Raw genomic sequence first — 15,608 nt, forward strand, 5'->3', positions numbered from 1 at the left:
GTGCATACCCACTCTATATGACAATAGAGCATAATACGCTAAATAGGCTGTACGTGACGCCGACCAAAATAAAAACCCCGTGCCGAAACTAGATCAGCACGACAGGCAGCCAACGGGAGTTCAGCGTGCACTAGGTCGCTTCCGGGGGATAGCTATTGTTTGTCCGAAGTGGGCCCTTAAAGGTGCATACCCACTCTATATGAAAATAGAGCATAATAAGTTAAATAGGCTGTACGTGACGCCTACCCTTATTAAAACCCCGGGCCGAAACTAGTTCAGCCCGACAGGCAGCCGACGGGAGTTCAGCGCGCACTAGATCGTTTCCGAAGGATAACTCTTGTTTGTCCGAAATGGGCCCTTAAAGGCGCATACCCACTCTATTTGACAATAGAGCATAATACGCTAAATAGGCTGTACGTGACGCCGACCCAAATTAAAACCCCGGGCCGAAACTAGATCAGCCCGACATGCAGCCGACGGGAGTTCAGCGTGCACTAGGTCGCTTTCGGGGGACAACTCTTGTTTGTCCGAAATTGGCCCTCAAAGGTGCATACCCACTCTATATGACAATAGAGCGCCCCTGGCCGAAACTAGATCAGCCCGACAGGTAGCCGACGTGAGTTCAGCATGCACTAGGTCGCTTCCGGTCGATTACTCTTGTTTGTCCGAAATGGGCCCTTAAAGGTGCATACTCACTCTATATGACAATAGAGCATAATACGCTAAATAGGCTGTTCGTGACGCCGACCCAAATTAATACCCCGGGCCGAAACTAGATCAGCCCGACAGGCAGCCGACGGGAGTTCAGCGTGCACTATCTCCTTTCCGGGGGATAACTATTGTTTGTCCGAAATGGGCCCTTAAAGGTACATTCCCACTCTATAAGACAATCAAGTATATTACACTAAATAGGCTGTACGTGACGCCTACCCTAATTATAACCCATAAACACTATCTTTGAAAACCAGGACACTGTGTAATATGTATGTATACTTTATATAATCAAAAAACACGTCACTTATGTTTCACATACAGACTTACAAGCGCAGCATCTATTATTTTAGTAAAATACCTGGTTAAACGTTTTACAGTATACAGAAAAGTCACCCAATCAACAAATACTTCAAAACTGATCGACGAACATTAAAACATACGACGTATAAGTGTCTATTACTAATATATGAATACAAGACCGCTACACATGCATCCAATTATTCAAATATGTTAAATGCCAACACAATATATTTTTTTAAACAGCTCCATGAATTAATGCTTTCTGTTTACTTAAAAGTTATCGTCTAAAAGGGAAGCCCATTCCTCCTGGTCCGCCTCCAAACATTGACGGCGGCATGCCTATCGGGCCACCGAACGGTACAGGCCCACCCATAGGTGGCATCCCAGGTCCCATTGAAGGATGTAAACCCATTGGGGGCATTCCCGGAGACACTCCCGGCATTCCAAAAGGAGGCATCATACTAGGGGGCATTGGCATGAATCCCTCTGACGGCCCTCGTACAAAACCGCCTCCGCCGAATAGTGGCGTTCCAGGAAGTGCTCCCGGTCGGGAATCGAACTCGCCTCTACCTCTTTCACTTCGTCTGGTGTCGCCACTGAATGAACCGTCGCTACTCATTCGAATATCCCGCGTGACGTCGAATCGACCACCACCGGATCCACCACCGGATGTACTCGCGTCTCCTCCATGTGTTGTTCGAATAAAGCTAGACGAAACGCTCTCTCTGCTTCCACTTCCTGCAATTGATGCTCCGCCACTGCCAACACTATTTCTGGCACCGCCGTCTATTGACCTTGCGTCCATCGTGCCGCCTCTAACTGATTCCGTTCTTGTTTGTCCCGTATCCCTTCCAGCAACGTCAATACGCCTAAAACTAGTTGTGTCGCCTCCCGATTCTTGATTGCGCCTAAAACTAGATGTGTCAACTCCTGACTCCCCGCTACGCCTGAAACCAGCTGTGTCCACTCCAGAATCTCCGCTACGCCTAAAAATAGTTGTGTCCACTCCTGACTCCCCACTACTTCTGAAACCAGCTCTGTCCACTCCCGAATCTCCGATGCGCCTAAACCCAGATGTGTCCACTTCTGAATCTCCGCTACGCCTTAAACCAGATGTGTCAACTCCAGACTCCCCACTACGCCTGAAACTAGCTGTTTCCACTCCCGAATCTCCGCTACGACTGAAACCAGACGTGTCAACTCTCGAATCTCCGCTTCGCCTTAAACCAGATGTATCCACTCCTGACTCTCCGCTTCGCCTGAAACTAGACGTGTCCACTCCCGAATCTCCGCTACGTCTAAAACCAGTTGTGCCCACTCCTGCCTCCCCAATGCGCTGGAAACCAGTTGTTGCCACACGGCCACCATCTCGAACTCCGAAATCAACAAAAGCATCGCTGCCTGTTCCAAACATGCGCTCGGATCCCGCTTCCCGCAGCCGAATCCCAACATCGCTTCTGATTGGAATCCGTTCTTGGCGACCAGTTCTTGGATCTGTTACTATTCTATATTGATCACCGGGAATAAGTCCTTCAGGCAAGGGCAAGTCACCTCCAGGTCCTGCCCTAAAAAAATAATTTCCAGTTGAAAGCAGTGTTTGTACATTAATGATGACTAACATATCTGAATAAGAGCAAGCTTGTTCAGTCGTTCTAATGTATATTTGCTATAGGTTAGTATATTTTTTACTTGTATTAATTAAAAATAAATTTATTAATATGTACACGTATCATTAATAAATTAATATAATAATACGTACACAGTGAACGAATCATCTGGCAACCTTCTTCCTCGAGTTCTTGCGACTTCTATTCGAGGCCCGAATCCGGTTGTCATGGTACCTTCAGCTGTCATTTGTACGCCAGCCTCGACGGTGTGCCCATTTGGTACTCTACCAATATCGAAAGTGTTTAATTGTTGCTCGATATTCACAACACCTTGGTCTACCTGTCTTGAGTCAGTGCGTGTTCTCGGTTGTGAGTCGGCGTTGGTTGCAATCACTTGATTGAAAAGTCGTCTAGAACCTTCAACCCGCCGCTCAGGTATATTGCGGAGATCAAGTGTAAACGCTGTCGATGGGCCATTTGATGATGGGACGTTCCCATTAACGCCCGATGATCCTAGTGATTCCCGTTCAATCGTTAAACGTGGCCTAGCTTCGGTAGAAAAGTCCACAGTAGATCCTGCTAGGGTATGTGCCCCTGCCGTTGCTCTAGATGTATCGGGTTCATACACTACCGAATCTGACCTTGCTAAAGAATCTGTTGCCGCCGTTGCTGCTGCTGCTGGAAAAGTAAGTGAAATAGGTTTAGTGCCAGTTGTTGTTTTAATGTCTGTGTCACTGATAACACTTTTACCAGAAATTGAAAAACCAACAGTTTGATCTGCTTTTACGACGTATGCAACATTTTCTGCTGCAATATCTGGTTTGACCAATTTATCATTCACTATTTGTTTAATGTGGCTTGCTTTATCCACGTTTTCACTAGAATGGACCTCGACCAAGTTGTTATCAGTAATACCCGGTGTCTTGATAAATCCAATGTTAGCATTCAATTCACGTTGTGTTGTTCCAGATTCCCTTATAACTGACCCTGAAGAAGAACCGATTACTTTGGAATCCGTACCATCATTCACTGTTGCAACATCTTGATGACTTTTGCCAATACCTTCCACTGATATAACCTCTCCTGTATTTGCTATTATTTTATCATTGACTTCTTGAGTCCCGTTGATGTTTATAGTTGCCTCAACAGCTTGTTGTGTGTGTTCCTTTATGGTATCCTCAGCTTTCGTGTCTTGTATTACAATTTCTGATGTTATAATCGTCTCCTTTGGTTTAGGTTTCTCCAATAAATATACTTTTTGTGCTTGTCCGTTATTAACAGCAGTCGTTTCAACAATTTTAAATTCTGTGTTACTTTGATCAGTACGTATGGTACTAGGGGCCTCTTTCACGGAAGTTTTGACAGAAATATCTCTAGTCTTTGATTTGTCAGTGAGAAGGGTTTTCTCTTCTAATACTTGTTTATGTTTTGCATCGGAATTCCTTACAGTAGTTTTACTAATTTCTTTTGGATTCATATCATCAGCGGCAGTTTCTGTTATTGTCTTTTCTCTGCTTAAGTCTACATTTGGTGTTTTTGATAGGTTTTCAGCAATTCTAGCAGCTACCATAGCACTTATTTCGGCAGCACTAATTTCTGGGGTCTTTTCTCTTAATTCTAGCGCTTTTTCACCATTTATAATACCTATTTTGATGGTTTTCTTTTCCGGACTTGCATCTTTGAGCATTTTATTTTCCTGCTTCATAATTGTTCCGCTGGACGCGTCGACAACAGCGTCTTTTTGTGTTGTTATGACAATGCCAGTTCCTGTTTGGCCAATACCAGACATTGCAGAAAAGCGCGTATTAATGTCAGTATTAATCCCAGTTTTAAAAATATTCGATTTAACGTCATTGATATCTGTAGTTTTACTAAAAGGTGTGTCCTGAATGAATCCAGAACCAGCTGCAAACCCGACTCTCTTACCACCATCACGACCAGATGATGATCCACTGTGTACTACATCAATAGTCCGTGAACTTCCCATATCGATCATCACGCCACCGGCTGGGCTAACTGTGCTTTCTTTCTTGTTACCATCCACTATCAATCCAACTCTTTTCGCACCAGAATTGACAACAAGTCCGACAGTTTTACCGTCACCTTGTTTTTGCATACTGCTTATAACTGCATTGCCGTTTGGAACATTTAGTCCAACTGTATTAACGACCATGCTAACCGTTTTCTCCCCAACATTATGCTTTATGTTTGATTCACTTATTGGTGATGTACCTTCTTGTGTTCCAGAACTAATTGCAACACCCGATATCTGTGTTTGACTTGTTTTATCAAACACCATTCCAACTCGTTTTGGACCACTGGTGCCTACGACGAGTCCAACTGTCGGTGTTTGAACATTTGCTCTGTCTATTATCAAACTTGTGCGTTTTAAATCTCCCACAGTAGTACCGACAGTTCCGATTGAGAGGTCTACCACGGAACCGGTCTGGGTACCACCAATTAGGTCAGTTATCGTTTTTTGAGAACCTGTATCACTCACTTGCTGTGATACTTTCAACAGGACATCTTCAGTTCCAACTTTACTTGTCTGGCCACTCAGTTGACTACCGGCAGATTGTGTCTGTGTCAAAACCATGCCGATTGTTGGTTGCTGCATTTTTGTGTCTACTTTCGCATGGGAGTTTCCTCCTAATTGATCCATGGTATTCAAAATAGTAGTATCTGCACCGGTTGAGGAGCCAACGACAAGACCAGTTCCGCCTGTGCCACTTGATGAATCAGAGTTTACACTCCAAGAAGAGACGAGCATATTGGCATCTGCGTCTTGTCTTACGCTTGTGTTTGTGTAAGTGGATGCGTCGAACAAAACGGCGCGCGCACCTGGCCTCAGATGATCCACCGTCTGCGGACCTACCGCCACCGTGTTGGCCACTGCGTCTTGCACGTCCTTGACGATGCTAAAAAGGTCACCATAATGACAATTATAGATCGATTTATATACATAACAAATATTGTAAACGGTTTAAATTAATGTTTATATTACTTTTGTAAATAAATTGCCTCCTTCTTTCATCATCATCATCAGTATCCTCATTAGTATCCTCAACATTATAATCATCAGAATCCTCCTCCTCCTTATCATCATCATCACCGTTGTCGTCGTGGCCATCATCATCACCATCATCATCATCATCATCATCATCATCATCATCATCATCATCATCATCATCATCATCATCATCATCATCATCATCATCATCATAATCATCATCATCATCATCATCATCATCATCACCACCACCACCACCAACACCATCATCATCATCATCATCATCACCATCATCAACAACAACAACAGCAACAACAAAAACAGCAACAACACCAACAATTCAATCATCATCATAATTATTTTCATCAGCAGCAGTATTATTAGTATTATCAGTACCAACATCAGTATCATCATCATCAATCATCATCAAAATCATTACCGCCATCATTAACAGGACCACAATAATATTAATTGTTTCATCAACATAATCGTTGTTATCATATTCACCACAGTCTTAACAATCGGCAACGTGAAAATAAATACGTTGTGTGCAAAAGATTAAGACACTGTATGTAAAATAATAAAATGCGATTCTACCTGACGTCCTGTGGTGAAAAGAAGGGATTGGCCCGAACACTAGAAGGGATCTCGCCGCCTATTCGGATGTCAGCACAGTTGTAAAACTCTTCCTGGGGACCGAACCCGAGACCTTCCTTTTTGCTTTCAGGGTCCTCGCCCCAGCTGTTGGCTGCAATTTGTGTAGACGCGATATATTTAATTAATCGCCGAACGAGTTCAGCTTTTGACGAATAACTAAATCGGCGGTCCTATTTTTAACTTGTATGATTGTATTTAATGCAATCGTTTGGTCAATTAGCTTCACATATTCTTTGTTTCATTGTTACCACTTGGAGTATTGTAGTTTGACTTCTAGCATTACGGTCGAATATTATGGATACGATGAACAATGTGCGTATGAATGTTCGTTGTTTTGTAGCCAGCTCCTAAATAGTTGCTATTTATCGTAAGCGACCATACCTGTGCGGTAACGCCACTGGATCACACATAAGTCGCACGTCATGTCTGGTGGTACCGCCACGGTCAACCGGAAGTCGCCTGCAGCGTCCGGATAGAACCTCATGGGCGTTCCCGCCATGTAGCCCTCCTTGATGGGAAGCAGATGCTCGTCGAGGCACTGCTGCGTCAAGGTTCCGTTGTTTACCGGACATAACCGGAATTCAAAAAAGCCCTTTTCGAAGGCTAGAAGCTCTACCTTAACATTGATTTCTAAAAATAGATTCAACAGTAACACGTAGTTAAATCGTCATATCAAAGTCATTTGTGAGACTGTCAGAAAAAGATTTATTTGTTTAAAATAGATGTTCGATTTTGCTGTTGATTACATAACATATAATACGGTTTGTGTTTGCATAAGTCAATCTTTGAATATCAGCGACATGTTTTAATTGCATCCAAACAAAGAATTCAAATATGCATTTCTGATATATCTATAGCAACAATCTACATGTATAGAAACATAGGGTCAATCATTTTTAATATAATCCAAACAAAGTTCATGAAAAACATACACTCCGCGCTCTGGAATAACGTTTGTGCTCAAAGTGTCGTCTCAGACTGAACGCATGTGATTAAAGTGTCGTCTCAGACTGAACGCATGTGTTCAAAGTGTCGTCTCAGACTGAACGCATGTGTTCAAAGTGTCGTCTCAGACTGAACGCATGTGTTCAAAGTGTCGTCTCAGACTGAACGCATGTGTTCATAGTGTCGTCTCAGACTGAACGCATGTGCTCAATGTGTCGTCTCAGACTGAACGCGTGTGCTCAAAAGGTCGTCTCAGACTGAACGCATGTGTTCAAAGTGTCGTCTCAGACTGAACGCATGTGTTCAAAGTGTCGTCTCAGACTGAACGCATGTGTTCAAAGTGTCGTCTCAGACTGAACGCATGTGTTCAAAGTGTCGTCTCAGACTGAACGCATGTGCTCAATGTGTCGTCTCAGACTGAACGCGTGTGCTCAAAAGGTCGTCTCAGACTGAACGCATGTTCTCACAGTGTCGTCGCAGACTGAACGTTGTGCTCACAGTGTCGTCGCAGACTGAACGTTGTGCTCAAAGTGTCGTCTCAGACTGAACGCATGTGCTCAAAGTGTCGTCTCAGACTAGCGTTTGATGTCCGGCGGATGTTCGCCTAGAACGCAGTCCGGCGGGATGTTCGCATAGACCGTCGTTCAAAAGTGACTTCCTTTACAAGAAACATCCATAAAAACGGAAAGTTGCACATGTAATTTCCTGTTCGAACTGCATAGGCTAATTTGAGACGACTAATTACGCTTATGTTTGTCTGTGTTTGTTTTTGTCAGAGACATACTGATGTTATTATATTAAACATGTATCATTACCTTTAATCCCCGCAGGATAGTATCTGCCGATCATGCCTGTGCCGTACTGACCGCCTTTCTCGTGCTCCTTAGGGGCGTTGTAAGGGTCCCCGCACACGCCGCACACCGGTGGTCCGTCCAGGGGTTGCTGAAATTCGAGAGGGAGCTGGCATTAGTTGTAGTATATAGTGTGGGTCGTGGTGGGGTTAGTTGTGGAAATAGCTCTATGGTTAACATAACCCGAGGGGAGGGGGTGACGTCTGATTGCTGGCATGGGAGTGGGAGATGTAATTTAGTTGTAGCACGTAGTGTTGGAGGTGTTAGTGGTGTTCGTTGTGGACAGAGCGCTATAGTAAACCTTAACAGGGACTTACCCGGGAGATGGAGCTATGTAGTATTAGTAGGTAGTTTTGGTGGTGGTGATGATGATGTTGTTAATGATGATGGTTAGGGAGGGAGCGATAAAATAAAAGGGTCCGTTCTGGGCTTACCTGGACCAATCGGAGTGTGGTAGAATAATGTGTAGTGGTGCGTTGTATTGGTGTTGTTTGTGTTTATGAAAGTATTTGTGGAGATCTGTAGTGGTCCCCTTATCTTTTCAAATGAGGTGTGCGAGAGTCGGCCTTCGGGTTGCAAAATAGAAGGAGAGATAGCTTTTGTTTAAGTAGATGGTGACGGTATTGTTTGGTTGTGGTAAGGGAGCAATACGAGTCAACTTTATGATCGCATGACGGATGGCAGTCCCCGTTGGTGGTGTGTGTGCTGTAGATACAGCTGCTTCTACAGCCGACAGTGAATGCTTGTTGTGGGTGGTGTTGGTGACGATATTTGATGTGGTAATGTTTAATTTACGAAAGTGGTGGTGCTAGTACGCTCCGCCGGTCACGGTGCATACAGAAGACATTTTTTATGTGTTTGTTTTAATTTTGAAAATGCTGGCTTTAATGTCAAGTGTGAATGAACTATCTGCTGTTTTAAAGATGTGATGACATGGGCATTGCACGCTAAATAGTTCTTATCGTAGCCAATGTTTGGTCTTCACTGACCTTCTGTTGAGCATGGCAACTTAATTTACACCCAAAACATAGCTGGTCAGTGGTTAAAGAAGCATGTCATATTAATTTCGTATGGCTAACTTAAGGGTCAACATCGTTTATCTAATCCAACATTTACGTTAAGAAAAATCCGGGGCAACGAACATATAAGTGAAATTTACTGCATTGTAATGAATACCTTTCAAGCGTTCAATGGAATGCTTCAAATATAAATTGCCTATCAAAGAAGTCTCGTTTTGTAATATATTTAACACACAACCAAGAGTGATACATTGATTTGATGAATTGTTCAAACACGCCTCTAGGATTCGTATTCAACATGATGAACTTGCATTTCGGTCTGAATATTTGATTTAAATCCGCCAACCTTGTGGTTTTATTTTCAATTAAACCGATGCATTTACTGTTTATTGACGCAGAAGAAGTAAATATAACAGCAGCTACAATCAACACTCAGCAAAACATAATTATTTCTTTTAAATCAATTAACGAATTATATATGCACTGTTGAATTATATCCACTAGCTTTTACAATGTTTAAGTCCTACTGTATTTACAACCATGTTAACCGTTTTCTCGTGGTCATTTTATTGTATGTAATGAATGTAAATATTGTGTTTGTAATCTTTCTTTCGTTTATCTGGTCGTAACATTTTTTTATTTTGTTCATGACAGTTTTCTTTCATCGCAAAGAAAAATGTAAAGCGCCTTTGAACGCACATACGGTATGAAAAGGGCGCTATAAAAATGTGTTATAAAAAGGTGCTATTCTACGTGACGCACATTATTGATGTATATTGCTTAAAACTGTTGTTAAAGATACCTGTTCACAGGTTGACAAATGGACGTGTAAATTTTCGTAATAGATCTAAATAGATTTTAACTAAGAATGCATACTAAATAGATTTAAAATCGAAACATTTTCTACTGATCTAGAAACAGAAACAAAAAACAAGTAAAATCAATTATCGAAATATTTTATTACTTTACAGTTTGAAGCTGTTATAAACCTTTTATTGTTTTTTGAAGTACTTGAGTTTTTACATTACGTTAAAATAAAAATGAAAAGTGTAAACATACGCATGACAGAGCGTTTACAACTTTTTATTTGCAATGATTGCAGTCGAAAACATTAAATGATGAGTTCGCAAAATTCAAGCTGAAAAAATGTGGTGTCCTGAAAGAATCAGGCCTGAAACAAACTAAGATTTACATTTACAGGGTTTTCCCCATAATTTGTGATTCCAGTGTGATATTAATTATATCTGTAAGCATGCCGCATGAGCAATACTATGTGATATTTAAATGACTGATCGGTTGATACATTCACTATAATTAAAATGTTCTTAAACTCAACGTTCGGGTCATCATTATTTATGGACGGGGCATTGATGCCTTTATACAAACTATCGTTAACGCCCCACAGACCGGGAGACATTTAGCACTTGTCGATTCGTCTATCACTCCATACTCCCGAAAATACGTCCGTCCCGACGCCTGTGTTTTCAACTTCCATTTTAGTACTGGGTAGATCTAAATCTGTCACTGTTGAATGACTTTAATGCGTAGATGATCATACAGATAAGATGAAAGATAAGCGTCGATTTTTGTCATTTTTTTTGTTGTTTCCTGTTTTTCCACTACAGAATATACATTTTGTATATACTCCCGAAACGTAGTGTTTACCATTGCTTTTCAACTACTGTGTAATTCTTGCTTAGAATTTGACGATTTTTAGCCGAATAATGACCCTCTATACTTTTTGTCCACTGTAGATATTATAATAGAGTTAAGGGGTGTTGTGGCAGGTTATTTATCCGATGATATATTTATAGCAACACCGATGATTCTATTATCACAACTCAATATTTTTGTTATAAAAATCATCAGAAATGACCGATTTGGTACATAATATAATGGTCAGTTTTTCGATCCCAGGCGGGGTCAACTTTTTTTATTACTTTTTTTTTACTTTCTTTAATTCCATTCATGTGTTATACTGGAGCTCTTTAGTCCTGTTGTTTACATTTATCAATTGAAAGCATTTAATCACAAACTTCAAAACATGCCGAAATCTGTGAACAAGTATCGGTACATGTAAGTTTTTAATGATTAAGGTCGAGTTTGATACTGTTTGGTATAATGTTTGTGATTTAATATTGACTTTTATGAATGTCTTTTGGTTAGCTGTTTTGATCCCAGTTAAGATCGTAAACAATTTCTAATGTTTATGCATATTTCTAACAATATATGTTTACTTGGGTTTTGCCTAATTGTTGTATTTATGAAATTTGACGTTGACGGTAGGGATAGGTAAAACAAAAAAATATCGGTTAAAAGTGCGGTGACCCCTTTTTTTTTGTTTTTTTTTATGATGACAATACGTAGCTGAACATACTTGAGCAGTTTCGCAGAATTTTATTAGACAGAAAAAAATCCATTTATGTGGTTACAATAGTAAAATCAAAGTACTGGCAGTACTGGTGTGACGATGCTTTTGAAGAGGATGGATATAAAACATCAATTTAAGTTTATCTATATCACCACAATTGTGTATGTTGATACGAACATTTGGGTACGATAAAAAATTTGGGTACGAAAATTTGGGGTACGAAAAAAAATTTGGTACGAAAAAAAATTGCGTACGAAACATTTTTGGTACGAAAAAAAGTTTAGGGGTACGAGGAAGTAGTACCCGTGGGTAACTTGACCCATTGAGCGAAACTGGGAGGCGGGTCACGTTCTTGTTCATTAAGTATGGCAATACCTTCATGATGATTCTCGAAAGTAGGTATGAGCAAATAGCCGGACCACTGTGAGCTCAATCGTATGAGCACTGGACTATCCGAGTTCGCCCACGAACATATGGATAAGTTAACTAATAGCGAAATGACCTTATACATGTATATGCTGAAATCTAACAATCGAACGAAATATCAAACATGGTATGTACACTAAGGTGGTTGTGTAATTTTGTTAGAATATCGTATTCAATATGTAAATTTTAAATGATTGTGCCCGCACTTGAGTTTGTTGCCTTGTTTGAGTCTATACGCGCCTAGGCTGCACCCAGTGTGTGTATTTGTGTTTTTCCAAGGTAATGAGTTACCTCCGCGCTGGGGCTGCATTATGTTGGGACCCGGAGTGTGTCCAGCACTCCTACCTAATAAGATTAGATTGACGACAGTTGGGACGAATTTTGAATGATAGCTGCATTTTCCAGCTATTTGTTTTGTACTGAAATACTTTTTAATTTTTTATATGGTCAAATGCTGCGGGGGGATGAGACTATCCGGAAAAAACACCTGTCCGGAATGGTGACCACAAAACAGACAAAATATAACATTGCGCCGGGAGCGGGAATCGAACCGGTGTCGTAAAGGTGATAAAGCGAACTTCCTTACCACTGCGCTAGCGGAACGGACAATTTCTAAATGAGATGTTATTTTATCTATATATATCATAGCAGTGCAGCGTTTACCATTTGCAGGTTCGAAATTGTTCGTATTCTTTAGTTTTGTGATCACGTAAAAAGTTAATTTTACATGTTTTTATTCGCAATTTATTTACTAAATCGAGAACAAATATCAAACAAAATAGAGAAAATATATAGTTGTTTCATTGGTCCATACAAATAAAATGGGTGTAAAATTACTAATTTAAAATTAACGTTCTGATACACTTATTGAATCTGTTTCCCCAGGATATGCTGTTCTATTAATATTTACCTTTATCAACACGAACAACAACTCTGCTAGGAGAATGTTATCAATGAAAATCAACGAGCAATCTCCTACGCAGTGGCGAATGCCAAGGGAAGTAACTGAAAAATCGAGTTATCTCAATCGGACTGGCTCGGTCTTTTACATAGGTCGCCATTGTGAATTTTTTTTACTGGTTATCAAACCTTAGACGATGCTGTTCCAGCATCGTCAAAAATGACGTTTTTTTGGGTGACATAAAAATTATAAGAAATAAATTTCTTAAAATTTAACTTGTGTACTCCATTTTTTTGGTAGTGTGCGGTTTACTTATGATTTATCTTAGCTTATATAATATCTACATGTTGCCAATTTTATAGGTTATTAATTATTTTTACGCATTTAAAGATTTTTCAGTTTTATTGAAAAAGTACATGTTATATAATGGGGAATAAAATCAAAACAAGGCCGGTGAGTCGGTGACCCTATGTTTTTATTTCATTTCTCATATAGTATTAGTACATATATCTTAAATATAAATTTTGGACAAAATCTATTACATGGAAAAAATCAGCAAAACTGCAGCAATACCCCTTAACTGGCTCCAAACATGTCATAGGGACTACGGTGACTCTTTACATATATACATTTGTAGTAAACTTCGTGAAAAACACTATAAGCGGAATTAACAAATAGAGTGAGTCAATGCCATTTCGCTATTTGCATGATTTTGGTGATATCAGGGAAGTATCCTACCGCTGTATTGATACATGTATCTGTTGATATAACGTTGTGTGATATATTTTTTGTGTCGGTTAAACAGGAAGCGTTTATATCATTGCATGTTTGGAGGTAGATTATATTACACGGAATAAACTCAGCAATTTAAATAAAATAAAATCAGATTCAAGAAGACAACGAATTTGATACCAAGATGTAATATATTTTCGACGCAAAAAGCAACAAAAAGAGGAAACAAATATTTTTTTACAAATATAAAGCGCATGTGCTCATTGCGCCATTATTTACATTTCAAATGTAAAAATGCAAGCCACGCCGTTATTTAATTCTAAGCCGTGCCTGACACATTACAATAATTTGTTATGCTCTGTTTAAAGGACCAGTGAATCTGCAAGAAAGTAAACTGACCTCATTGCTTGGTTCATGTGTTTTTTTTTAAGCAGAAGAACAGTCAGATAGCAAGACAATCATGCAGTTTATGGGAAAGAAGAAAAATGTAAATAATAAATGCTCGACAGTTTGACTTCTGTAAGCTCCGTTGTTTATTATATGCACAACGTTAAACGGTGATTACCTTAATAACTAATCAATATATTATGACGCATTTTAGCCAGTTAACCGTGCAGTGACCACAAGTTGGTATGCATATACACTTGACATTTGTGATCAACCTAATCACCGCCTGTCATTATCATTGTCAACTATTTGGTTTATTTGAAGTCACATGGGCTAGGCGTATAACAATAACAATGACGGATCTGTAAGTTACCATTTCATTAACCGCATTTTGACGACTTTTCGCTTGTCGATTTTTGTCACGTAACATGTATATTGTTAGCATGTAACAATACTGGAAGAGGTAATTGTTAAGTTTTCTCATGATCATTAATAACGAAAACATTATCAACAAACAGCATCATCGCCAATACAATGATCATTATTAAAACCATCTTAATCAGCATAGTTGTGTTTGTGTCATCGTTTATATATATGAGCCGCGCTCTATGAAGGGGGGGGGGGGGGGGGGGTTAATGCATGTGCGTAAAGTGTCGTCCCAGATAGGCCTGTGGAGTCCGCACAAGCTAATCAGGGACGACATTTTTCGCATAAACTTGATAAGAAGAGATTATCTTTAAACAAAAAATACCATAAAAGCGAAAAGAGTCGTCTCTGGTTAGCATGTGCGGACTGCACATTCTTATTTTGGACCACACTTTACGCACATGAATTAAACCCCTCTTTCACAGCGCAAGGCCAAAATGTATCATCATTTTACAATCAATGGGACAATAATACTCGAGAATCCAGCTATCATAAAAGAAAGCATATCTACCTTTTCGCCACCACAATTCAGTTGCATGTAGTTGTAATTCTTACTCGTCGGGAATCCGTACTTCCACATGACGGCGCGGTTTGGCGGATCATACAATGATCCCGAGCTTAACACGTGACCGATACAGCACGTGCATAGCATCAATAGGCTCCGCATTAAATCCATGTTTTTCAGCGTGATCTCACTTAAATCCTATTCATATTGGGTTGTGGTGTTATCGTTGTTAAATCTGCAAAAAACGCAAACTTTTTCAATTTCAAATAACTAACATAACGGAGTAGTTTTTTTTACATATGGTTATTTTATAATTCAAATCATGCATGCCAATAATATAATTAAAAAAATTGAGATACATTGTATATAAAGCTTTGTTTTAAAAATGTATTTACCGTCATGTGTTCATGAGCTATTATCAAAATAATAATTAGTTGAATTAATAATATTACATTTTAAATGATAATAATAATAATTATTATAGTAGTAGTAGTTATAATAATAATTATTATAATAATAATAATAATAATAATAATAATAATAATAATAATAATAATAATTGTTATTCCATTACAAAAAATTTATATAATACTAATATTAAAAATAGAATTAATAATAATAAAAATTATATTGATACTACTACTATTACAACAACTATTACTACTACTTCTACTACTACTACTACTACTACTACTACTACTACTACTACTACTACTACTACTACTACTACTACTACTACTACTACTAGTACTACTAC

At 39.4% G+C, this 15,608-nt stretch overlaps 1 protein-coding gene across 1 annotated transcript; it reads right to left on the reverse strand.

Moving 5' to 3' along the window:
* Positions 1-977: 977 nt before the first annotated feature.
* Positions 978-15,022, reverse strand: LOC127878063 (uncharacterized). Its single transcript, XM_052424505.1, has 6 exons — positions 14,858-15,022; positions 8,049-8,175; positions 6,670-6,918; positions 6,229-6,379; positions 2,774-5,539; positions 978-2,579 (listed from the first exon to the last, which is right to left on the reverse strand). Exons 1-6 carry the CDS (start codon positions 15,020-15,022, stop codon positions 1,292-1,294), a joined length of 4,746 nt encoding a protein of 1,581 aa, XP_052280465.1. The 3' UTR covers positions 978-1,291.
* Positions 15,023-15,608: the final 586 nt, after the last annotated feature.

Source organism: Dreissena polymorpha, chromosome 1 (assembly GCF_020536995.1).
Source record: "Dreissena polymorpha isolate Duluth1 chromosome 1, UMN_Dpol_1.0, whole genome shotgun sequence".
Classification (NCBI taxonomy): Eukaryota; Metazoa; Mollusca; class Bivalvia; order Myida; family Dreissenidae; genus Dreissena; species Dreissena polymorpha.